The 26,970-nt window shown below is 40.9% G+C and overlaps 2 protein-coding genes across 3 annotated transcripts; one reads left to right on the plus strand and one right to left on the minus strand.

Moving 5' to 3' along the window:
• Window positions 1-8,407: 8,407 nt before the first annotated feature.
• LOC121624536 (sulfotransferase 2B1-like) lies at window positions 8,408-23,383 on the minus strand. Of its 2 annotated transcripts, XM_041962281.1 has the most exons (7): window positions 22,852-23,383; window positions 19,901-20,229; window positions 11,091-11,302; window positions 10,006-10,132; window positions 9,762-9,856; window positions 9,474-9,654; window positions 8,408-9,279 (listed from the first exon to the last, which is right to left on the minus strand). In XM_041962281.1, the coding sequence occupies exons 3-7, from the start codon at window positions 11,289-11,291 to the stop codon at window positions 9,170-9,172; spliced, it is 714 nt and encodes a 237-aa protein (XP_041818215.1). In that variant the 5' UTR covers window positions 11,292-11,302; window positions 19,901-20,229; window positions 22,852-23,383; the 3' UTR covers window positions 8,408-9,169. The 2 variants fall into 2 exon arrangements, with proteins under 2 accessions (XP_041818215.1, XP_041818217.1); XM_041962283.1 differs by lacking the exons at window positions 19,901-20,229; window positions 22,852-23,383 and adding an exon at window positions 13,922-14,450.
• On the plus strand, window positions 22,745-26,246 carry LOC121624535 (sulfotransferase 2B1-like). The gene is made up of 6 exons (XM_041962280.1): window positions 22,745-22,944; window positions 23,906-24,117; window positions 25,078-25,204; window positions 25,354-25,448; window positions 25,556-25,736; window positions 25,931-26,246. Exons 1-6 carry the CDS (start codon window positions 22,806-22,808, stop codon window positions 26,038-26,040), a joined length of 864 nt encoding a protein of 287 aa, XP_041818214.1. The 5' UTR covers window positions 22,745-22,805; the 3' UTR covers window positions 26,041-26,246.
• Window positions 26,247-26,970: the final 724 nt, after the last annotated feature.

Raw genomic sequence — 26,970 nt, forward strand, 5'->3', positions numbered from 1 at the left:
CAAACCGGACCCTCTTCGCTTGCCGTAGCCGGTATGTTGTGGTTACTGGGTGGACGGATAATGGCACCAAGGACTAAATTAACGAAATCCCGTGATCGACTGAAGTAATTCTGACGCCAGAATAGTTAGGGTACCGTTGAGACAAAAAACTATTTGATGAGTAGTGAGAAAGATAGCGGTCCTGCTAACGATCACGTGGTCTCCTTAGGTTTTTCTGGTAGTCTCCCTCAAGCCAAGTATTATTAATTACTTATATGGGAAATTTAGATGTTTATGTCCTAAAAAAAAATCACAAAACCCTTTTATTAAAAACAACACAAGTACCAGCACCGTCGGCAACAGAATCATTTTTTTTATTTAAACATGATTCACACCTTCAACCTGTAAGATAATATTTTAAGAAAATGAACGTGTTCTTTATTCAGCATTCAAAAACATTGTCATGAGGTCTGTCAAACAATTATGAAGGTTACTGTCAAGAATTTAATTATTTCATTGTTAATCACTCCACTGATTCAGTATTGTGCTTGTACAAAGCTGGGGCATCCAAGAGAGACCAATTAATGAATATACCCCCTAACCCTAACGCTAGCCCGTCCACAGGTTAAGCTCCAAAAACCAAGCATCCTACATTTCCCATAATGCAACCAAAACATGTTTTCATTGGAGCAGGGGTGTCCAAACTTTTTTCACTGAGGGCCACATACAGAAAAATAGGAGGGGCCGGGCCATTTTCTAGAGGTGAGTTATATAGCCTCACTTTTACTGTATTAAAAAACAATTCAAAGATGATCAAATATGCAATATCGTTGAATATGATTACAGAAAAACTGCCTTCATCATAGCTTTCCATAAATTGAGTTTTATTGATTTATTCAGATAAAGGGTTGGCAGCTCATTCTTAGAACAGCAGCGTCAGATTTCTTCTGAGTGATGGTGATCCCCCACAGTACAGAGAAAGAACAATAACGGGGGATATGGGATGGGTACATTTCAAGCTTGTTATTGAAGTTATTAGGCCTATTAACACACCTGTTAATGTCCGTTAGAAACAGTTGTCAAAATTAACAGACTGAACTGGACTTAATAACAGGAGTGCATGTAATTTAAGTCAGTTTTTCTGGTGAGTATCAGCTGCGCTGGGTATTTAAATTGGTCGAGGTGCTGACCATCCAGCTGCTGATCCGATGCCACTCCTCACAGATGTCACTTTGATCCAAGAGCAATCGAATCTGCATCAGTTGAGATGAGCTGATTTTGCACAGTGTGTGCGCTGTGCACAGCGATGTGTACTCTGCATGTTGACAAGAAACATGCATATAAGAAAGTGGTGGGCAAAAGTGGAGTAGTAACAGAACTGATGCGGCATTATTAATATTTGTCGCACGTGTAGCTGCATACTGGTTCTGTGCATGCATGCTTATTAACACACGGATACTGTGGAATATATTTTCAACTCAGCTAAAGTGGGAACGGCTAAATTGCACTCAGTGGGAGCAGTGATGCTGCCTTGAGCCTTCTGCCTTGCATTTCTTTGGTTCTGCCATGTTTGGTACCCTGGAGGTAAATTTGTTCTGTGATTGTCCTTTTAGGTGGGGCAGCTGCCTTGTTCAACAGTAGCTCCCCCTGATGTTAAAACTAAGAAGTGCATTACACCCAGGCAAAAGTTTCAAGAGCGGGACATATTCTATTCTATCTATAAAATTTCTTGCAGGCCAATTAAAAATGGACTGGGGGCTGCAGTTGGCCCGCAGGCCGTAGTTTGGACACCCCTGCATTAGAGCCTCTCTGCCTGTCAAATGCCCACATCTATCAAACGACATGTTTCCACACAGGCTTGTGATGGGTTTTTTCAATTTTGTCTCGAGGCTTCAGTCATCACTGTACTGCTTTATAACAACAACACCAACAATAATAAACATTATTTATATAGCACCTTTCATCCAGGAATTGCAGCTCAAAGTGCTTCACAGGAAAGAAATCACATGCACCAAGTGAGTGCTTTACATAGAAAAGACAGAATGGACATAAAAACAGATAAAAAAAATGAATGTAAGATAAGACAAATGAGAATAAAACCGACTTGATATCGATAATAAGGGTGAACAAATAAAAAACAAATGTTAGATAGCTCATTATAACTTGTTGGGCTTTTAATAGACGGGCCGCATGCATACTGTTAACCTACATTGCGCTGGGTGAATGGTTTTACTGTATTGTAGGTGGTGGCAGATTTGTGTTGTGTTGCACTTGGCCTATAAATTATGTCATTAGCATTTTTACAAAATAATTTTGGTGGCATTGATTATTACTTTCTCAGTGTGTGTCATTATTAATGGCGTGATAGTGATCGATAGTGATGAAAGAGTGGAGCTGTCCACAGTGATTAAAGTTACTTCATGATTTATTGACTGTCAGAACCACGGGCACCTCCATGTTCATGGTCATCAGGAAGTGTGGATACTGTCCAGCTTGGGTTATATCCAGCTTCAGTGGTGTCTGATTTTGTTGGACTGAATATGACTGAATAATTGTGGTGTTTCATGACATGCATTTTTGGTGTGTATCTCTAATGTAATCTATGAAGTTCACTGCAATTTTTGGTAGTATATTATTAATGGCAATTTTTTTAGTTCTTTGTGGCTATATATATATATATATATATATATATATATAGTCTATGTTATGAAATGAGTACAAAACAGCACTTTTAATCTCTATGATTTCTTTAAATAACTAACTTAAGAAATATTTTTTTAAAAATGACAATAAAAGCATGAAAGGGCTATAAGACGGTCTCGTGAAATGTCTATCCAAATAATTTTTCAATCGTGTATGTCATTCTTCATTTTGCTTATTCATCTTTATTAACAATTTCTAATATATTTGTGAAATCTCAGTAAATTAACTGATGAGAAGTTGAAAGTAATTGTCAGAAACTACAGGTCAGTGTTAAATAATGAATCTGCTGTCTGAACAGCAGGAAACAAATATTTGATGGAACATTGTCAAAGGGTCGGGGTCAGGGAGGGTGAGACCCTCTTAAACCTTTTTCTTCTGTTACTGAGTCAGCAGAAGGAGTTCACCAGCACAGCAAACAGTTCAAACAGGTCAGTCTGCTGGGGATGTCACCTCTCCACCACAGCCTTCACATCCACATGCACATTTTGTTTTTCTCTCCACTGTCATCCATCTGAACCAGTCACGTAAACACCCTCAACAGGAGTTATAAAAAACAGAGATTTATCTAAAAAACAATAACATGTTTTCAAATCTTTATTTTCTTTTTTTCCATTCTTTGAAAAGCTCAACATTGTGCAAACATTCCTTTCACTATTCACTATTCCTTTCCAACTGGTCTTCCTCCACTGCAAGTGTTAATATAGTGACAGACGATTAATTCTCCCATGGTGCACAAAACTATTTGCATGTGACACAATGTTAGACTCATTTCAGCCACAAGAGGTCAGGAGTACAAAGAGAACAGAGGTCCGTTTCACAAAGCAGGTTTACTGAAAACTCCGAGTATGTTAACCCTGAAATGAGGGAAACTCTGAGTTTTCCGTTTCACATAGGAAGGTAAGTCAAACCAGAGAAAGAGGGGTAACTCAAGCCTGTTTCACAGACAGAGGTAAGTTAAACTCCGAGTCAGTTACCGCAGTAACTGACTCTATGAACCTAACCTGGTCGGGACCAGGTTTTACTCAAGGAACCTCGAGTTTCTCTGTGTCTCCGCCCTCTTTCAACCGCACACCGCATTCATTTCCTCATTCATTCATTCAGTCAGCAGACGAGTTTTGGCATAGTTCTGCCGTCTGTTATTAAAAAAAATCATTAAAAATATCAGTCAGTGGGAAGTCCATTAGGCACAGTAGGTGGTGACTTTTTTCGTTAACATGGCATGTTAACGTCTTTTGATCATGATCCCGTGGATGAAGGTGCAGCGATACTGCGCAGAAAATTAAACATTCGTCGGGAGATAGTTATCAGACCACGATGTTCTTGCTTTTCCAGACAGTTATCGTCTTTACGCCACCACCCGTTCTTCGTGCATCTGCCTTCTTTCTGTTAGCTGAGTAAAAGTCTGTGTTAGTTTAAATATAGGCTTAATTATTTAACATAACATGATATAGATGAGAACACTTTTTTCATTTTTAAATTTTATTTCATTCGTTAACAAAAAACAAAACATTATATGAACACAATATAACCAATTTTACAATGAAAGGGAGCCACTTAATATTTACTTTACAAGGTAAAACATGATCAAAATGAGGTAGCCACCTCCATGAGATCATGCAGAGGTCTTACCTGTTTGAACCATGTTTTTATATTTCATTTTAAGCTGCTGCCAAGTGCGCTTCTCCCCCGCGGGATTGCACCTAAATGAAATAAATTAATAGGCAACCATTCAAGCAGTTTTGCCCTGTAATATTATTGTGATTTCAAAGGACTACATTTATACTCACGCATTGACCCGAGCAGCAATGTTCTCCCACGCCGTCTCCCTCTCCTTCGCAGCTGCAGCGGTGTTGGACTTCCGTCTAAAAACGTGTTCATATTCGCTGTATGAGCGCATTAAAATGTCTGATTTCCAGTGGCGTGAAGTACGCAGCCTTCCGCTTCCCCGTTGCCATGGTGACTCCTCAAATCGGGGTTCCATTGATGCTGTCTTTTTAAAGTTGCGGCGCACGCGCTTAACTCGAGGTGAACCTACTCTGAGTTAATCAAACTAACTCAAATCTGCTATTGTGGAATCGAAAACTCAGAGTTTCCTATCTCAGAGTAGATCAACTCAGAGTTCAGGGTTACACTCAGAGTTTGTTGAACCTGCTTTGTGAAACGGACCCCAGAGGGAGCAACGCACACAACAGCAGCCAGCAGAGAGAGAAAGTCCAGAGTCCCACAGAGCGACACAGAAGCACTGGCAGTTTTCTGTTCCCAGGTAGCCTTGGCCGTTAAGAGGACGCTGTGGCATCCAACCAGGAAAACACCAGTTATGGTGACACTGGAGTGCTTGGAAGAGTGGGACTTGGGCCATTCAGATGTGGACCCCTCATACAAAGATATGGACCAGGGGGACTCAGACTCCTGGTCTGACAGCACTGTTCATTTGGAGAGAAGTCTGCTGAAGGCACACGGGGGGACTTTATGTCATATTTCTCTCTGCAGCTAATTGTGAAGGTTTTTTTTCCCCAATATTTTGTCCATCTCTAGTCATGTAAATGGAGGTGGGCCAATTTTAAAAACTGTGAACCTGCATATATGTCAGTGTCCACAGATTCAGAAACACTGATCTGTTGGTTGTTCCAGATGTTTTGAGGTTGATTTACCTTCACTCTTAGGGCCTCATGGCGGCTCAGGGGTTCACACTCTTGTTCTCTCCATGTCTGCGTGGGTGTTTTCTGAGTGCTGCGCTTCCTTGTTTGGTTGTTTGGTTGTATTGGACATATTGAATTTGAGTTTGGCTTATATGGGTTTGGCTTATATTTACTAGACATGTGTCAGTAAAAATGAATATCAGTAGTCATTGCTTTATGTTGTTGTTTGGTGGTATTTGATTTAACAGAAATTTAATTTGTAAAAGTAAAAAGTAAAAGTAAAATTGTTAACATGGTTGCAGTGTTGGTGTCTTTTTAAGTTTTAAATGTTGCTGGGTCTGACCTGTGCTTTATCTTCATCACTATAAAAAAGTTCTGATCGTGTGTAAGTACACTACGTTACTATGCTTATTGAAACGCTTGTTTTCCACTGAATACTCTTCAGACATCCGACATTATGTCCCACCGAAAGACAGCAGCACTGAGAGGCCTGTACATTTACAGTGGTATGAAAAAGTATCTGAACCTTTTGGAATTTCTCACATTTCTGCATAAAATCACCATCAAATGTGATCTGATCTTTGTCAAAATCGCACAGATGAAAAAACAGTGTCTGCTTTAACTAAAACCACCCAAACATTTATAGGTTATCATATTTTAATGAGGATAGCATGCAAACAATGACAGAAGGGGGAGGAATAAGTAGCTGAACCATCACATTTAATATTTTGGCAGCAATAACTTCAACCAGACACTTCCTGTAGCTGCAGTTCAGTCTGGCACATCGATCAGGACTAATCTTGGCCCATTCTTCTTTACAAAACTGCTGTAGTTCAGTCAGATTCCTGGGATGTCTGCCATGAACTTTGGACTTTGACTTGGCCACTCCAGAACGTGTATTTTGTTCTTCTGAAACCATTCTGAAGTTGATTTACTTCTGTGTTTTGAATCATTGTCTTGTTGCAGCATCCATCCTCTTTTTAGCTTCAACTGTCTGACAGCCAGCCTCAGGTTTTCCTGCAAAACATCCTGATAAACCGTTGAATTCATTTTTCCATTAATGATTGCAAGTTGTCCAGGCCCTGAGGCAGAAAAACAGCCCCAAACCATGATGCACCCTCCACCATGCTTCATGGTGTGGATGAGGTGTTGATGTTGGTGAGCTGTTCCATTTTTCCTCCACACATGACGTGTGTTCCTCCCAAACGATTCAACTTTGGTTTCATCAGTCCACAAAATATTTTGCCAAAACTTCTGTGGAGTGTCCAAGTGCCTTTTTGCAAACATTGAACGAGCAACAATGTTTTTTTTAAGTGACTTCCTCCGTGGAGTCCTCCCATGAACACCATTCTTGGCCATTGTTTTACATATAGTTGATGTGTGCACAGAGATATTGGACTGTCCCAATGATTTCTGTAAGTCTTTAGCAGACATTCTAGGGTTCTTTTTTACCTCTCTGAGTATTCTACACTGAACTCTTGGCATCATCTTTGGTGGACGGCCACTCCTTGTGAGAGAAGCAACAGTGCCAAACTCTCTCCATTTGTAGACAACTTCTCTGACTGTCGATTGATGAACATCCAGACTTTTAGAGATGGTTTTCTATCCTTTCCCAGCTTTATACAAATCAACAATTCTTGATCGCAGGTCTTCACACAGCTCTTTTGAGCGAGCCATGGTGCACATCAGACAATGCTTCTCATCAAGACAATTCTTACCAGGTGTGTGTTTTATAGTGGGCAGGGCAGCTTTAAGCCACTCATCAGTGATTGGGCACACACCTGACTTAAATTGTTTGGTAAAAATTGGTTTCAATTGCTCTTTAAGTCTCCTTAGGCAGAAGGTTCAGTTACTTATTTCTCCCCCTTCTGTCATTGTTTGCATGCTATCCTCATTAAAATATGATAACCTATAAATGTTTGGGTGGTTTTAGTTAAAGCAGACACTGTTTTTTCATCTGTGTGATTCTGACAAAGATCAGATCACATTTGATGGTGATTTTATGCAGAAATGTGAGAAATTCCAAAAGGTTCAGATACTTTTTCATACCACTGTACCTCCAAGAAGATGCAACAAAGGTTTCCCTGAAGTGCTTGGTAAGTACAAAAAAAAGTAATGCAAGTAAAACTAATTCCTAATTCCTATGAGATGTTTTAAAGGATGAGTTCATCCAAAATGGAAATATACACCTCAGTGCAGTCCAGATAATTTTATGGTGAGGATTGCAGTTGATGACGTTGATGCTGATATGTCTGTTGTGTTGGAAAGGTGACATCATGCCACATAACATTCCAGACCTCTCTACTGCCTTCCTTGTGGACCCCAGGAAGACTAGCTGTCATCTTGCCTCTCAGCTAATGGGGATTCTTTTAAATAAACAAACAAATAAACTGCCTTGGCCATACCTCTTCGGCCCTCAACATTGATTATCCAAAGCAGATGAGGTATACCTTTGAAGCAATTCAGGCCATCTTTTTTGAGCTTGGTGGCTATCGATGCTCACATCGCATCGGATCTCTGAAAACAAAGCTTTTGCTGTGACTGTTAATGGGGAAGCCAGACATGACTTTAACTTGTGTTCTTCAACCTGATGAAGTGCACTGTATTTGAGTCGTTTAAAACAGAAAAAAAGAACTTCACCTCTGTTTCAACTGGCATCAGGATGCGTAGGTGATGGAAAATGAACTGTTTCTTAACCCTGTTGTTGTCCTTCCGTCAAGGAACGAAGAAGCAGGAAGTACAGGAAGGAAGAAGGAAGAAAGGAAAGAAGGGAGGGAGAAAGGGAAGAGGGAAGGAGGGGAGGAAAGAAGGAAGGAGAGAGGGAGAAAAGAAAGAAGGGAGGAAGGAGGGAACAGTCAAAACAGAACGGGTCATTTTGACCTGGTTGTACAACGTGAAGGTTAAGTGGATAAATCACTATTAGAAATGTCAATTTTAGTCAGAGGAGTCTCTCTCTCTCTCGTTTTCTTTTTTGGTTCTGGACAATTTTAATGTCTCTGCTGCCTGTGACATTCTGAAATGTACTTGAGGCACTGTTCAAAAAAATAAATAAGATTTCAGATAACATTTAGTTGTGCTTTGTTTTATTCAGTATCTATTTATTGAGCATTTTTCAAATATAATTACAGCAACAGACATTTTCCTTTATTTATTTATATAGGTACATTTTAACCTCACTGGAGTAAGAATTGTATGTTTATTCAACAAGAATATTTGATGAAGGCAGAAATACATACATACATTGAAACCAGAATTTCTTTGTTAGCCTTCCAGGATTATCCTAATTAGATGAACAAGAAGATCCAAGTTGGCAGAACACTTTTTTTAAAAATTGAACAAATTTTGCTGGTGTTGAACAATTAAAAGAACAGCAGCTTCTCGGCTCTCTGCTTAGTGAAATTAAAGCTGCGGCAAGCACAACTGGAAAGAGGAAACACTGCGTTTTCCTACTCAACAAAAGCTGCTACGACTTCTGAATATGGTCCTCAAAGGATTGTTATAAAAACTGAAATGGCCCGTGATAGGAAAAAGGTTCCAAACCCAGACTGTTGGGATGACAGATTAACAAACGTAACAAACTAAATCTATGATCAGTATTGTCAGAAAAGGGTGAACTCCACTTACTCAGAGGCCAGAAACTCCTTATTTTAGTCAAAGTATCCAGTGTTTACCGGACACATGAGGAAATCGGATAATCTAAGTTTAACATCATGAAAGGGTTTCTAGGGCTGTCTGTCAGAGAGATAAACGAGTGAAAGCTAATAGAATAATGTACTGTAAAATAATGTCAATATTCTAGATATCTCCAGCACTTCTGCCTCCACAAGATGACTTTTATTAAGTTTATTTTAATCCCATACGAATTTATATTTGACATCTTTCATTTTGTCTTTGTAAGCTGCATCAAAGTGCTCTGCTTCTGCCACTGTTAGCTGGTTTTTCCAGTCTCCGACATCTCCTGAAACACAACATGCAAGACATGGTGTCTCCATTCAAAATTATGGTTTCCTCACTAGAAACACAGTTTGTAATTTGCTACATTGCATAAAGTGTGTGTATAGTAGTATTGAACCGGTGGTCAGTCTCAGGCTTTATAGATCACATCCAGCAACAGTTGAACAGAAATCATGCTGTATATTTATTGAGACTCACCTTTCCTGAGAAATTCAGACTTTGTCTGGTCCATGAATTCACGAGGAGTTGTAGAGTAGTTGGACATCCTGTTCAGCTTCATGTTCTTGAACAAACAACGTTCTGCGATCTTCTCCATCACCTCAGCATCCAGACGTTTCTCCAAGAACTGAGCGATTCTGGCCACAGAGTCCTTCAGGTCCTGCACCGCAGAGAAACACACACCATCTCATATTCCTGCCGTGATTCTCACAGCATGACTGAGGCCAAAGTCGTTTGGCAGTTTGGAGGAATATTGCTAAATCTCACCATTATCAGCTCTTCGTAGGAGATGTACATTATGTGCTCTTTATCCTCAGCATTCAGCCAGCTCTTCACATGATCAAACCATGAGCCAAACATAACTAGAAGGGAAACAAAGTATTCCATTATCTTTACCATCGCCCACATTTAATCTGTTACCAGGCAAAAGACCATGAACTACAGTTCAGTTAAGGGTTCCTCTCTCTTACTGTGATGTGTACTGTATTATAAATAAACACTGTACAACAACCTTTCCCATCAAGAAATTTGTGGAGGAATTCACTCTGTGGGCCCGGGTTCACCAGGAAGGATGCCATCCCATAAAAGTGAAAGGAAGATGTAAACACATCTTTGGGGTTCCTCATGACATTGATGACCTGCAGTGATGATAAGACATCCATTAATTAATCACTGATGGAGCTTTGAACACTTTCAGCCTCCAAACATGATGTGTGTGATTCATGACATTTCAATCTGCTCTGCTTTAATTCTCATAGCATTTATGTGCATTTTCTTACTGACATCTCTGTGTACCTGTACAGGTCCTGTACATTTTCAATACCTCAGGCTGATTAGACCTTTGGTCAGATTGGGTTTGGAATTAGACAGACAGTAAGAGACAGACAGAGAGATGAAGGCAGCAGCCTCTACACAGGCCTGAGAGAACGGCTTCCTTTCCAAAGACTATCAATATATGAACTACACAAATTTAGCTCTAATCTCACAAATGTATAAAAAGATTGATTGTGATTGATGGGCAGCATTTTCATTTTCAAAGAATGATGGGAATTCATATCAGGAGGGTATCAACAATCTTGCAGGATGGTGCACAGAAAGTAACCCACTGCTCAACGTCAACAAAACCAAGACGCCGATTGTTACGTTTACAGTAAAAAGATCCAAAGATTACATTTACAGACCATCAGTGGTATCAGTGAGGTCTGGAGCCCAAAGGGTACTAAAAGACAATACAAACCTCAGCCACAGCCCGTTCACCCTGCTGCCATCTGCCGAGCGATACAGAAGTATCTGCAGCCAGGCCAGACTGCTTGTTTCCTCAGGCTGTGCGACTCCTCAACTCGTCCTCTGCATACTACTATAAAATACTTTATTTTTCTGACTTTAATCTATTCATCCATTTATAAAATTTTTGTTTTGTGGCTACAATTAAGGGACGACAATGTGTAACTTATAAAAACATCTTGCATGTTCAGTCCTCTAAACTCTAACCTCCAAGGTGTCTGTTGTATTCAGCCATACCACTGGAAGAACTTACTGTATATACTTCCTTTAATGCTTTAATGACCCATGACACAAACTTTATGGCAGATTTACCTTTGGCTTGGTTTCATAGAAGGATGGTGGCATCAAGTTGTAGTAGAAGTGTGTCGCTAACATGCGTGGCGATGGCCTCTGTTCAAGTTTAAAAGTGCGGCACTGATCCACCTCCAGCCATGGAACACGCTGCCAGTTAGGAAGAGTCTCAACAGGAGCTGGATCTCCTCCGCTCATAATCAGAGGGACAATCTCTTGCATCCAAGTCGTACCTGAACAAAGAACATTCATGTTCTCTCACCACCCATCTATTACCACGATTAGATCAGTCGCCTGCCTTCCACTCTTTCCTTGTGTGTCTTGTCTTCTTGCCACAGCTCGCATTGATGTGCCATCCTGGATGAGCTGCACTACCTGAGACACTTGTGTGGGTTGTAGACTCCGTCTCATGCTACCACTAGAGTGAAAGCACCACCAGCATTCAAAAGTGACCAAAACATCAGCCAGAAAGCATAGGAACTGAGGAGTGGTCTGTGGTCACCACCTGCAGAACCACTCCTTTATTGGGGGTGTCTTGCTAATTGCCTATAATTTCTACCTGTTGGCTAATCTATTTGCACAACAGCATGTGAAACTGATTGTCAATCAGTGTTGCTTCCTAAGTGGACAGTTTGATTTCACTGAAGTGTGATTGACTTCGAGTTACATTGTGTTGTTTAAGTGTTCCCTTTATTTTTTTGAGCAGTGTATTTCGCGTATTTGCAGCATGTTTCTATATTAGTGGTGGCGTGTTTTCTAAATGCTGCGCATGTATAAGGTGTTTTTTCTCCTTTTTCATGTGTCAATTTACATGTGTTGTCTTAAGTAGTTGGCTACCTTTGAGAGGCTCACACACACATACCATCTAAAAATGCAAAAAGATTCTCTATGCTACTCAGTATTCCAAATTCACATAGTATCACAAGCACAAACGGCACGATATCCGCCCTGGTCGTACTGTAATAAGTCAGTTTTTTTAGGAGAGAGACAGTGAGGTTATGAGTGCAATCAGTTTTCACAGTGAAAATAAAACATTGTCCAGCAGCACCCTTTACATTATCACAACCTTTGATACCTAAGTTGATCCATTTCATTGAGTGAAAAAGGTATTTGGTCCCTTACCAACCATAAAGGATTCTGGCTCCCACAGATTAGTCCTTTCACTTTAACAAAGTACTCCTAATCTCAACACCTGTCCACAGACTCAATCAATCAATCAATCAGACTCCAACCTCTCCATCATGGGCAAGACCAAAGAGCTGTCTAAGGAATGGGCTACAAGACCATTGGCAAGAAACTGGGTGACAAGGTGATTAACAATTGGTGAGATTATATGAAAATGGAGGAAGCACAAAATGACTGTTAATCTGCCTTGGTCTGTGGCTCTACACAAGGTCTCACCTCGTGGGGTATCAATGATCATGAGAAAGGTGAGGGATCAGCCAAGATCTGCACAGGAGGAGCTTGTTAATGATCTCCCCACCGAGGGAAAGATGGATGGGGCCATGTACCTTTGTTGCCTTGGCTCTATGTACAAAACATAGAGCCAAGGCAACAAAGGAGTGGCTCAAGAAGAAGCACATTAAGGTCATGGAGTGGCCTAGCCAGTCTCCAGACCTTAATCCCATCGAAAATCTATGGAGGGATCTGAAGCTTCGAGTTGCCAAGCAACAGCCTCGAAATCTTTTGGATTTGGAGAGTATCTGGAAAGAGGATTGGTCCAAAATTCCTCCTGCGATGTGTACAAACCTGGTCATCAACTACAAAAAACGTCTGACCTCTGTACTTGTACTGGAAATGCAAATCAATAAATATTTTTTAATGTGATTTCTGGATTTTCTTTTTGATATTTTGTCTCTCACTGTTAAAATAAACCTGCCATTAAAATTATAGACTGTTCTTTTCTTTGTCAGTGGGCACACTTACAAGATCAATGAGGGATCAAATAATTATTTCCTCCATTGTACGTGGATTAGGGTTGGTGTTAGGGGGTTCAGTGAAACACAGGACACAATACAAAGAGTATGGACCATGCCACCAGAGACGAATGCAAGTGAAACTCAGATCATCCTTCTGACAGTTGCAGTGAAAACCACTCATCCAGATCTGTTAGTCCAATAGAGCAGTAACACACTGGTTCATAGTTATAATTGTGTTTAACACTATTTATTTTGAAAAACTAAGTAACTATCTCTCTGTTCTTGCAGGAGATTTTTCTTCCTCATAATGGCAGAAATGGGCTTCCATAGCTACGTTTCAACATGGCATGTGTTTTATTCACAGTCATTTTCTTCCTGAGTCTGAAATGGTTTAACATTTTGTTTTGAGCTGCAGTAGATAAGTGAGAATCTATACTGGTTTTAGGCCCATTACTCTCATGTTCATTGTCTGATGTCAAATCAAATGCACTGATCTAGAGAGCCAGCACAAAATATCTCGACCCTTGCACACACACACACACACACATTAGGTTTCCATCACTTCTGGGGACATGACATAGACTTACCCTAACCTTAACATAAACCTAACCTTAACCTTAAAGTCTTAAAATGTAATGATTTACATTATGAGGACTTTTCGTTTTGTTTCCGTAAGGAAGGCGAATCCCCACAGTGTGACTGTGTAAACAGATTTATGTCCCTACAACATGAGTAATACATGGTCACACACGACATAGAAGTGACATCACTTAATGAGATTTATTCCATTTTGTGTCACTCATTTGCACACATGAAGGCCCTCAACAAAGCAGCAAAGAACCAGACTATGAAGAATGTGAAAAATGCATTCCCAGTTTTTCAAATCATGTTTAACACTGGTGTGCATGTTGAACAAGTAACAGTCAAACTCACCTGACTTGGGATATGTTGCAATTATGATATCATCTGAACGGAAGGAAAACTCCTCAAAGTATTTCAGGCCCCGTGGAGAGTATATACGTGAGGGCAAATAGACCCCCTTGTACACTGTGTAGAACTCTGCCTCAGTCATGGTTCCTAACAAGAAATGATCAGGATCTCTGCGGGTGGGTCTAACTCATGCAGTGACAGCTGTCTACTGAATCACCATTTACTCTCCTGTCTTCTGATCTCTCTTGCTTGCCCTGCACAAACAAATGTAGAGTCATGCAAGACTGGGTCCAAAGTTCAACTTTCATGTCATATACACTTACAAAGTACCACGTCCATTCAAATGCTATGAAATACATGTTCCCTCACTCTCTCAGGTCTTACAACTGTAATAATAAAGAATGATAGATAACAAAAAACATCAAATAAAAAAGCAGAGAAAATAAGATATCACTGCGACTTATGTAAGGTGCCTACTGTTCATTATTCTGACCGCGTGGGGGTAACAACTGTCTGTGCTCTGACGCTCTGTAATGTTCTGTCCCTCATTTTCCTGAGGGCAGGCGTGAGCACAGACTGTTCTGGGTGGCTGGTGCCCTATATGATACTCAGGACCTTTCTTATACAGGAAGGCCCTGAGTATCCTATGTGGTGTAAATGTCTCAAAGCTATGGCTTTGTTCCTGCCAAACCATGCCTCCTGTAAGGATGCTCTTTGTGGTGGCCTGGTAGAATCTGACCAGGGTTTTTGTGGAGGCAACAACCCCGCAGCACTCCTGTATTGAGAACCATAGAAGATGTGTAGCGGGTATCTGTTCTCAGTCTCTGAGGTCTGCCTGTCAAAAAGTCATATTAGAGGGAGCAATATAGCAATTGCAGAGCTGAAATTGTATGCAATGTAATGTGTTAATGATTGAGCTTTGGAGGTGCCGGTATATCGATTTTGTTACCTTTGGACACACCTGGCTGCTGACTCTCAAGCTCTTGGCAAGAGAGCAAATGGATGTGTTCCTGAAATGTCGTTCTTTTGCTTTAACAACATAAAGTTGTTGTTTTTTTTTGGATAGAAAACTGCACAGATTTCAGATTTGTAATTGATATTACATAATCGTTTTACTCAAAACATTATTATGTTTTAGATACAGCTAAGCTACAGCTAAGGTATCAGCTACAGTTCAAGTTCAAAGTATTTTTATTGTCCCTCGCAGGAAAACTGTTTGCAGCCTAGGATCTGACAAAAACACACAGAACACCCAAATACTGGTGGACAACCAAAAACCAATGTAGTAGACAGTGATTCAGTAGGGGTTCAGTCTCCAGAAGACAGTTTAACACTATCTACTGTTTAACGTGTGAATGGCAGTGGCTGGTCAATCTGTAATCTGTTCTTGGGTCTGCTGGTTTGAGCATACAGTGCTCTGTAGCGCCTACCAGAAGGGATGAGTATGAACAGGCTGTGATGGAGGTGTGATGGGTCTGCAGTCATGTTTCCTGACTCTGGAGGGGTAAAAGTCCTGAATGGCAGGCAGGTTGGCACCATAGCGGGTAGGCTCATTTTAGATACTTAGAAATATTTAGTGTCTTCATTTAACTGTATTTATTACTGTCTTTGTTCTGCTTTACACCTGAATTTCCCCTCAATACAGGGTTGTCTTGTCTTACTGCATATGAGAATGGGTATCCGTTGCATTTATATTTGCAAGTGGCTCAAATATAACCAGCATGCAAAAGTCAGATGACTACAATACAGGAGAGGTGAAAGTTAGAGCTATGAGTAACTCAGGTGTTAAGGCTTACTCATATAAGCAGCTCTCGTGCAGCATGTGTAGTAGGTTGAAAATGCTACATGTGTATGTAACAGACACCCCCCTAATTTTTAATTTTTTGTTATAATATTTGATCTAATCTAATTCAGTTCACAGCTTTCACTTTTATGTCAATACCATAATATGTCAGTAGATGGCACTGTAACGCCACTGTGGATCCATTAGGGAGACTCTAGATACGTGCTCTGCTCATGCGTATTAAACGAGCACTGGCTGGAGCAAGACGTTAACTGTTTGTCCTCTCCCTTATTAATCCACAGGTACAGTTAAACTAGTGACATGTTAGTGCATTACAACAAGTTCGGTAGACTTTTGATATGGTGTTGGGGTTATTTTGAAGACAAACGGGTTGTTTTTGTCAGTTTGTGTCCTGGCCGCGGCCGCCATCTTTCTTAATTATCTCTGTAAGTTTCTGTTTTCCAGTGTTTTATAGGTGTAAGTTACAGACGTTAACTTTAGGTAGCATAAGAAAATGTGTTTTGAGTTTTTTTTTTGTTTATGAGTTAAAGCCAGTTAGTCGAAAGTGAATTTGAGAGTCGCCATATGTAAATTAGTTTCTCTTCCGGTCGCTCGTTAACGAGTCGTTGTCGCGCCATTTTGTCAAACAGTTCAGTACAACGCAGTGTTAAGACAGTGTTATTGTTTTGTATGTGTTGAAGAATGTGTGAGTATGGGTATTTGAGTCAAGTAAGTGTGTGTTTTGGGTAATATTATTTTTGTACAGTTTCATGTTTTAGTTGAGCCAGTTCTTATTTATGTGAAATATAATTTAAATTATTTTGAGTTCATGTACACATAATTTACTTTAGACCTTATGTCTTATATGGTTTATGGTCACTTAGATTTGGACATTGATTTACTTTGTGTAACTTATTTTAGTGTGAATGTGAAAAATTAACTTTAAAATGACACAATTTAGGTGTAATGAGTTTTATGCAGCTGCGTATTAAACGAGCACTGGCTGGAGCAAGACGTTAACTGTTTGTCCTCTCCCTTATTAATCCACAGTTTACAGATTGTTGCTTTATTGGTTACACAGTGCACCCTTGCCTGTGTAACCTTTGCTGCCGGTCCAGATTTCCCCTAGGTCTGGCGCCGGTAACACATGCCTCTCAAACGTCAACAGCTTTCCGAGTGTACTCCTGGTCTCCTGTGCCACCTAGTGGTTGTCACACAGAATATAACACACATTACCATCCACAGGCTCAAAAGATAAAAAAAAGCAAACACGTCCAGTGAACAAAGACCAGGTCCTGGTCTCTGGTCATTTAGAAACAGCTGTGTGTTAGGCAGCTGGACTGAGACAAATAAAATTGAGGAGGAACAGTTTTTTTTTCTTTTTTTGACTCTTTATTATTTTATTTTTTCTATACCTGCAAGTTCCACCTCTCATTTAAGATATTTATGTCCTTAAGACGCAGTTTTCCACTTTTGTGTTAGTATTATGACTCATGATGGTGAGAATCATGTCATTCTTCACTGTCTGACATTATCGGACATATCATATCAACCCCGAACAAGGGTTTGTATCCAATCCCTACTTTCATCTTTGACTCTACCTCTTTACTTTCTACCCCCTATCCGAACCAGGGTTTGCATCCCCACACCCCACGTTTATTGATGCAGTTGGTGAGAGGCAGGTGTAGATGATGGTAGTGCGGCACTTGGCAGTTACATGTGGCATCTAGGCCTGTGGTAGCATTGTAGCAGTTAACAATAGCTAAAGCGGTGGTAGTATGATAGTATCTTAGCAGTTAGCATTGGCATCTAGCTTAACAGTCTAGGTGAATCTAGCTGTATTGTCTTCTTCTGTTCTTCTTAGCAGTTAGCGGTTAGCATTTAGCATTAGCATTAGCTAAATGGTAGCATCGGTACTGTATTGTCTTCCTCAGTTCTTCTTAGCAGTTAGTGGGTTAGCGGTTAGCATTAGCATTAGCTAAATGGTAGCATCGGTACTGGCCACTACCTGGAGCATCTCCTAAACAGGCCTGGGTCAATTGAACGTGGCAGTGCTGTTTGGATTGTGTAGGAGCAGTGTGAACTGGCACTAGGGGGGTGACTCTGGTACGCCAGAGTTCACCGCCTAGCCTCCTGGAGGTGTCGTGGGACTAAGTAGGCAAAACACCGTTGAAGGGAGGTATCCACCTGATGACCCCCAGAGACGTGTTAGGAATCACTGCTCTTTGGCATGTATAGAGGCAGATTAGGGGTCCAAGGTTCTTCACTGAGAATGAATCCTCTTTTTGAGCACAAGTATCTTGTGTTTAAATTAACTAATGTTCCTACTCTTTAGAGATAATGTTTACACAGAGTGAAAGGTTCAAACCCAAACCTTCATGTTTCATGGTTGCACCATTCCATCAGAAAACACACCCCCTGTAACCTCCTTCAACATAAACAATGAGAAAAGCAGACAGACATTGGTTTAAAGGCAAATAAGAAATAGTCAGCACACATTCATTATGACGGTGTAAGTGACTTTAACTGTAGCCAGGCCAGATTTAACTGGCTGTTCTCACCACTGATTGAATCAAAAATGACATGGAACTGAAAAAAACATCAGTGCTTTCTTCTTGACTGTAGAACACACAGTCCACAAGTCAAGGCAGGTCCTGATCACATTCCTGGACTACAGAATCAAGCAAGCGCAAGCAAGCAAGAGAGAGAGAGAGATTTAGTTACTTTTACGTTTTTTCATGAACCATTGACAAAAAAACAACCATCCTCAAAACACAAATACACAAATAAATACTCAAAATAAGTAGATAAAACACATCAGCTCCCCAGAGAAGATAAGCTGGTTTTCTTTCACAGAGCACAAAACATCACCATGAGTTGTCCATGAGACGTTTGTGTTTTTCAGACTTTCTGTATCTAAAGCCAAGAAAGATGTTTTTCTTGGAGAAAACTTTGAACTTTCTTTGAAGGTTCCTGCAGCAACCAGTGTAAAGAGTCATTTTCTGCAACTCTGTCCTTCACCAGCATTTTCCACACTGTGATGGCTACTCTGTAGAAAGGTGGCAAAGTCTGGAACTTCTTTTTTTTTAATTAAAGATCTTTTTATATTGAAGTTTTGTCAATATAATAAATGTGCATCACTACATAGGTGTTACAAAGACAGAAAATGAATCGAGGTGTACATCAATCACGGCATGCACAAATAACATATATAAGGAAAAAATAAAATAAAATAACAATAAATAAATCCCTCCCCTGTCACTGCCAGTTTACTAGTTTAACTGTAGTACCATATGTAATCAGAGAGTAAAAAGTGTAAAAAGCTGAGTTGTATTCAAGGGCCAAGTCATTACAGGTTTTGGAATGGTTCTAGAAAGGGACCCCATGTCTTCTGGAACTTCTTATTTGATTGTTGAAGTGAGTATCTAATTTTCTCCAATTTAAGGCAGGACATGATGTCCTCCAACCATTGTTCATGAGTGGGAGGGGAGGTATCCTTCCACCTGAGCAGAATTGCTCGTTGAGCCAAAGTCTAGAACTTCTGACTCTTTGAATCCATTAACAAGAGTGAGTCATGTAGTCCCAGACAACGACACTGCTTCGGCAGTACCCATACCAGTGGTCCCCACACCAAGTCTTTTGGTCCAAACAGCAGTCTCTGCACAAACTGAAGGCTGAAAGCAGCACCTCTGCTGGCAAAATGTAGCAGTCCTTGTCAGCATCCTCCCTCTGTAGCACATGCTTAGCACGAGCCATCCCCACCTTTTAAGATGGCCCTTTAGCTCTCCAAAGGACACAGATCCTTCACCTAAAAACACTCTCAAGTACTTCATCCCTCCTTTTTTCCAAGTCAGCCCTCCTGTAAAAGCTGAACTGTCCAGCAGCTTTTTCCCACCAACACAGCTTCACTTTTTCCTGATTTCACCTTAGCAGAGGAGATCCAAGATATCAATGTCCCGTTGATTATTGATGACTACCATGACATCATCTGCATAGGCTCAAATTTTAACAGCTGAAGCACAACCTGGAAAACAAACACCTGAGAGTTCCTTCCTGAGTTTGTGCAGCAGAGGTTCAATGGTGAGTGAATACAACATGCCAGAGAGAGAGAGCATCCCTGTCGGACCCCCCTGCACACTAAAAGGTGCAGCCAAACCATCATTTATTTTTAGTATACTCACAATATCACGGTACAGTACCTGGATCTTGGCTATAAAACCTGGGCTGAACCCAAAAGCACTCAGCGTCTGCTACAGATACTGGTGTTCAACCCGGTCAAAAGCCTTCTCCTGGTCTATGGAAATAAGACCAGCATCAATACCCAATGAGCCAGAGATGTCCAAAACATGTCGATTAGTCATTAGAGTGATATTATCACTTATTAACCTGCCGGGCACACAGTAGGTCTGGTACACATGGATGACCTTACTCATCTCTTCTCTCAGTCTGGAGGCTAGAGCCTTGGAGAGGATTGGCCAATGACAGCAGATTGTCTCTGGAGTGACTCCAGGTGTGCTGCCCGTCAGTCCTGTTAAAAGATGTAAAGAGATGTTAAAATCTCTCCAAAGATCTTCAGAGAGAGAGAGAGAGAGAGAGAGAGACAGAGATAGAGACAGAGACAGAGAGAGAACAAAGAGACAGAGACAGAGAGAGAGAATGAATTAGGCCCAAAACAATCTCCTCAATAAATTACAAATTGTAGAATCAGTCATTAAAGACAACCAGAACCCCCTAAATTACCAAATTACTGAAGCAGAGCTACTTGCTAAAATCCAGGTGCTGCAGCCAAGGAAAGCCAGCGGTCCTGATGGCATTTTAAATGAAATGCTAAAACTGAATTACCATAAATTTAACATTGCCATACTAAAATTATTTAACCTCATTCTGGATGTTGGACATTTCCCTGACCCCTGGAGTGAAGGAATCATCACACCAATCTTTAAAAGTGGAAACAAAATGGGCCCAAACAACTACCGAGGCATCTGTGTCAGCAGCAACCTGGGGAAGTTGTTCTGCAGCATCTTAAACAGCCGACTGCAAGACTTCCTCAGAGAGCATGAGGTCCTGAGCAAGAGTCAGATAGGATTCACACCCAAACAAAGAACAACAGACCATATCTACACCCCCCACAACCTCATTAATAAACACGTCCACCAAAACAAGAAAAAAAACTTCTCTTGTTTTGTAGGTCTTAGAAAAGCTTTTGACTCAATTTGGCATGATGGTCTGTTCCTAAAATTAATTGAGAAGGGTGTTGGGGGGGAGGTCTACGACATCATGTACCATGTACACACAGATAAAATGTGCTGTTAAAGTTAACAACATGGAAATAGAATTCTTCCCCCAGGGCAGAGGAGTGATACAGGGCTGCAGTCTCAGTCCCACCCTCTTCAACATTTATACAGATGAACTGGCCGAATCACTAGAACTATCTGACATCCCTGGTCTCACTCTGTCTGACACACAGATTAAATGCCTTGCTCCATCAAAGGAAGCACTACAACAGCAACTGGATCATCTGCAAACCTTCTGTCAAACCTGGGCCCTGACAGTTAATGTGGACAAAACCAAGATTATGATATTTCAGAAACGACCCAGGGGTCAGGGAAACCAAACCAGGTTTTTCCTTGGCACTCAGGAGGTGGAACACACACATGACTACACATACTTAGGACTACACATCACATCCACAGGAAACTTGAACCTGGCTGTTGATGATCTCAGAGAGAAGGGAAGAAAGGCTTTCTATGCAATAAAGAAATCTTCTAAAGTCAACACATTAGATTCTGGCTCAAAATATTCAAATCTATAATTGAACCAATTATTCTGTATGGAAGTGAGGTGTGGGGTCCTCTTGCAAAGCAAGATTTTGAAAAATGGGACAAACACCCCATCGAAACCCTGCACACAGAGATTTGCAAGAGCATCCTCAGAGTGCACAGGAACACCCCCAACAATGGATGAGGAGCCGAGCTGGGCCAATTCCCCCTCCTAATCAGCATTCAAAAAAGAGCCATCAAATTTTATACACACCTTAAAACAAGTGACCCCAACTCCTACCACTACAAAGCTCTGCAATGCCAAGAGGAGAACATGGAGAAGAGCCCCCTCAGCCAGCTCATCCTGAGGCTCAGCTCCTCTCAGGACAGCCCTCACACAATCTGGACCCAACAAATCATAGAACAACAAAAACAACACTACATTAACTATTGGACATCTACCACAAAAACACAAAGCAAACTTCAATGTTATTTGGCTCTAAACAGACTGATGAGAAACTGAGGAAGACTCTGACCATGTACAGACTCAGTGACCACAGCTTCGCCATAGAGACTGGCAGACACAGACAGACCTGGCTGCCCAGAGAGGACAGGTTGTGATAGCTCAGTCCACACAGACAAGTGGAGACAGAGACACACTTCCTGCTGAACACACGAAAGCAGAGTTCCTATCAAAAATGAAAGTTCCAGTCACTGACTTTGATTCTCTGCCTGATCAAATTAAAATACAACACATCCTTGGAGAGAACAGAGACAGCAGCTTAGCAGTAGCTATAATAATTTGTCACAGCCTGAGAGACACCTGACACACCTGTCTATATTTACAATCTGTTTATTATTATTATTATTATTACTATTATTATTATTGTTGTTGTTGTTGTTGTTGTTATTGTTATTATTTAATCCATGTGTTGCAGATAAATCGTTCTGTGACATATGAATATATTTTCATTATAGATTTTTAAAGTTATTATTGTTAATTATCTATTTAATGTACATATCTAGTTTTGTGTAAATTATCTGTTATATATATATATGTTTTTTCTCAATTACTTTTGTTGTTGTACTTAATATTTGTAATGGCTTTGGCAATATTGTTGATCTCCAGTCATGCCATTAAAGCTTATAGAAATTGAAATTGAACTTGAGAGAGAGGGACAGAGAGTGAGACAAATAACAGAGAGAGAGAGAGACAGATAACAAAGAGAGAGAGAGATAACAGAGAGAGAGAGAGAGGGCGGTAAGAAGGAGTCTAGAGATTGATGTTAGCTCAGCAGAGGACAGTGCCTGCAGCCACAGGAACAGCGCTGCCTGACTCTGAACCATGACTGAGGCAGAGTTGTACACAGTGTACAAAGGGGTCTACGTACCCTCACACCTGCACCCCCCGGAGAGCCTCAAATACTACGAGGAGTTTTCTTTCCGGCCGGACGACATCATCATAGTAACATATCCGAAGTCGGGTGAGTCGCTGTTGGCTGAGTATTGGCGGTGTTCCACGCGCCTTTAACCCGAAGCTGCCTCGCGCAGTCTTCGCCTTAGAAGGATGTTATTCCTGTTTGTTAATCGCTGTGCCGCGTTCACGGTCCTGCAAACAAAGCGCCTTAACGACTCTAAAGTTAATTTTCTTACATTTACATTTCACTAAGGTCAAGACACGAGCTAGAAAGTCAAGCACACTTTTCTGTAAAGGCACGCATCCATCCCTCCTCTCACAGGACTGCCGTGCACAGGAGTCTGTGTACAGTTTCTCCCTGTGTCTGCCCTGGAGACATACTTTTTGGTGGCCCGTTTGTTTTCGTTTCTAGCGTCACTTTGACAGTCCGCATTTTGTAAAGTTGCACTGTGGCTCTGACGAGGTCCATAGGTGCACGTTATATAATCCTTTGGCTCACTCCTCACTCCTCACTTCCGCAGTCTGAGGAGCTAAAGTTACATCATCATCAGAATATGAAAACTCAGGCCGCCCTACATTACAGACAGTTCCACTCTTTGTAAGCACATTCAAACACATATCAACCTTGCAGAAAGTTAAAATCATATAAAAACTGTTGTTAAATCATTGTATAGCGTGTTAATTTGCCAAGGTCACTTTAAATTGGAATAAAAAAGAAGGCATTGATCATATTCAAGGCAGAGAATGGACTGAGACTGGGCCAGAGCATTTTCATCCAAAAAGGGTCATTGCGTGGTTTATTTGATCAATTTGTTGATTTACTTTCTTTAATGTGGGTTTGCTTTTACTGTACACTCTTGATTAAGTGTGCCATTCGCGGGTGGCAGTACACTCCATGGTATTTATTGTATTTATTAAAGTTGCCCCCTATTTGGAGGGTGAAAATAAAAGTTATATCACAAGGTGAATAAAAAAGCAAAAAATGTGCATTAGTCATGAGTGTAACTATACATTCTTCTTTTGTTTAGGTACGACTTGGATGCAGGAGATTGTCCCTCTGATCTTGAGTGGAGGGGATCCAGCTTCTGTTGAGACTCTTCCTAACTGGGACCGTGTTCCCTGGCTGGAGGAACACCGGGCCTCCATCCTTAACCTTGAACAGAGGCCGTCCCCACGCGTGTTTTCTACACACTTCCACTATAAAATGATGCCACCATCCTTCTTTGAAGCCAAGCCAAGAGTAAATTTGCCGCATTGTTTGCGACACGGGTTGTTAAGGCATTGCAAGTGGCAGCATGACAGTTTAAATCCATGTGAGGGAGTTGAATACAACAGTTGAGGTTTGAGTTTAGAGGATGTTACATGTTGGCAAAGCTGGAATCCAGTCGTGCAATCCTGGGTGTGTGGGATGTAGAAGTGGTTACTGGTGGTTGATGGTATTTGGTGGTTGCGTGGATGAATGAGGTGGTGCCTAAGGTGTGTTTGCAGCAGCCACAGAGATTGTTTTAGTGATAATGATGCTGCAGGTGGTCTGTTACTGACAGCAGAAGTAGTTGCGCTGAGAGTTATGGCCCCGTCGCAACAGCCTTTAAAATAGTGACATTTTGTACTAGAAACTGTGTCATTCACATGGAATCAGTGGCAGTCAATGTTCAACGTTGGTAAACACTGACCAAGAGTAAGCCGTCTTAACAGTGCACCTTTGAGGGGATGGAAAGCCGAAGAGTCGGAAATGGAGGAAACTACCATACATTATTAACTGTGTTGCACCATCCAGTTTTATTTAACTGAATGATTTGCAGACAGTTATGAGCTGGAGTCCATGGTACAAATACATCTCTTGAATAAACTGTGTGTGCTTGTTGTCCCATTCGTGACCGAGCAAGTGAGCTCGTTAACTAGCAACTAGTTAGTTCTGTCAGCTTCTTCCCACTTCTGTCAGCCCATACAGAACAAGATATGCACAGTCCTGTGAAAAAAATCTCGTTGTCATTGTCATGCTATAAGAAGACAACGTGGCTTCTACGTATATAAATGGCCTTATCTTTCATTAACACGTCGTACAGTCAGACACAGAGATGAGGGAAAATTAAAGTAGAGCAGATTGAAATGTCATGAATCACACACACCATGTTTGGAGGCTGAAAGTGTTCAAAGCTCCATGAGTGATTAATTAATGGATGTCTTATCATCACTGCAGGTCATCAATGTCATGAGGAACCCCAAAGATGTGTTTACATCTTCCTTTCACTATTATGGGATGGCATCCTACCTGGTGAACCCGGGCCCACAGAGTGAATTCCTCCACAAGTTTCTTGATGGGAAAGGTTGTTGTACAGTGTTTATTTATAATACAGCACACGTCACAGTAAGAGAGAGGAACCCTTAACTGAACTGTAGTTCATGGTCTTTTGCCTGGTAACAGATTAAATGTGGGCGATGGTAAAGATAATCTAATACTTTGTTTCCCTTCTAGTTATGTTTGGCTCATGGTTTGATCATGTGAAGAGCTGGCTGAATGCTGAGGATAAAGAGCACATAATGTACATCTCCTACGAAGAGCTGATAATGGTGAGATTTAGCAATAATCCTCCAAACTGCCAAACGACTCTGCCCTCAGTCATACTGTGAGAATCACTGCAGGAATATAAGATGGTGTGTGTTTCTCTGTGGTGCAGGACCTGAAGGACTCTGTGGCCAGAATCGCTCAGTTCTTGGAGAAACGTCTGGATGCTGAGGTGATGGAGAAGATCGCAGAACGTTGTTTGTTCAAGAACATGAAGCTGAACAACATGTCCAACTACTCTGGAGCTCCTCGTGAATTCATGGACCAGACAAAGTCTGAATTTCTCAGGAAAGGTGAGTCTCAATAAATATACAGCATGATTTCTGTTCAACTGTTGCTGGATGTGATCTATAAAGCCTGAGACTGACCACATGTTCAATACTACTATGCACACACTTTATGCAATGTAGCAAATTACAAACTGTGTTTCTAGTGAGGAAACTATAATTTTGAATGGAGACACCATGTCTTGCATGTTGTGTTTCAGGAGTTGTCGGAGACTGGAAAAACCAGCTAACAGTGGCAGAAGCAGAGCACTTTGATGCAGTTTACAAAGACAAAATGAAAGATGTCAAATATAAATTCGTATGGGATTAAAATAAACTTTATAAAAGCCATTCCACCACGTCATGATGCACAGAAACCCAAAAAGAAGCAGATGCAGCCGGTTGTTCTTCACCAAAACGTTCTGTTCGCTTTACATTGTGGAAGCAGAAGTGCTGAAGATATTATCTGGAATATTGACAATTTCCTGACAGTAAGAAAACTTTCTTTGATGTTGTCTTAGTTTCCACTGTTTAACCTTTCTCACAGGTAGGCCATGTAGTCTAACCCTACATGTCAAATATAAATTTGAAATAAAATGACTTAAACAATGAGAAGAAGTTGACTACATGTATACTACAGTACATATGTGCTTTTTATATGGAAGACTATGAAAAATATTGAAAATTGCAAGAGGTTTTTTAAAAAAAAATTGCACATGGAAATTTGACAATTGCACATCGATGTGAAGAATTGCACATGGTGGGTATGGATAAGTTAAGTACAGTGTTTGCTCTATTGCACAGTAGATCAATATATATGTGTCACAGTAGAAATAAAAATACATGCACAGGCGCAGTACTTAATGAGAGTAAAAGAATGTAATATTGCACAAGGTATTGCATGTGTGTGGCAGTGGGATGTTACACAACAGTAGTGTAAAAAACTGTGTGTGTGTGGACGCTGTGCTGCATCATACAAAGCCTGAGCTGAATAACCTGAGAGCTGTTGAAGTGAAGGACCTGCAGCAGCGTTCCTTCTTGCAGAGTGGATGCAGCTGTGTGTTGCTGAAGGAGCGGCTGACGGCCCCCACAGTGTCATCCAGGGGGTGGGAGGGGTCGTCAATGATTAATGTCAGCTTGGCCAACATCAACATCCTCCTCTCACCTACATCCTCAATGGTGCCCAGAGGGCAGCCCAGGACAGAGCCGGCTCTCCTGACTGTATACTGTGTTTAATTAATAATTATTTCATTTAGAGAGT

Source organism: Chelmon rostratus, chromosome 21 (genome assembly GCF_017976325.1).
Source record: "Chelmon rostratus isolate fCheRos1 chromosome 21, fCheRos1.pri, whole genome shotgun sequence".
NCBI lineage: Eukaryota > Metazoa > Chordata > Actinopteri > Chaetodontiformes > Chaetodontidae > Chelmon > Chelmon rostratus.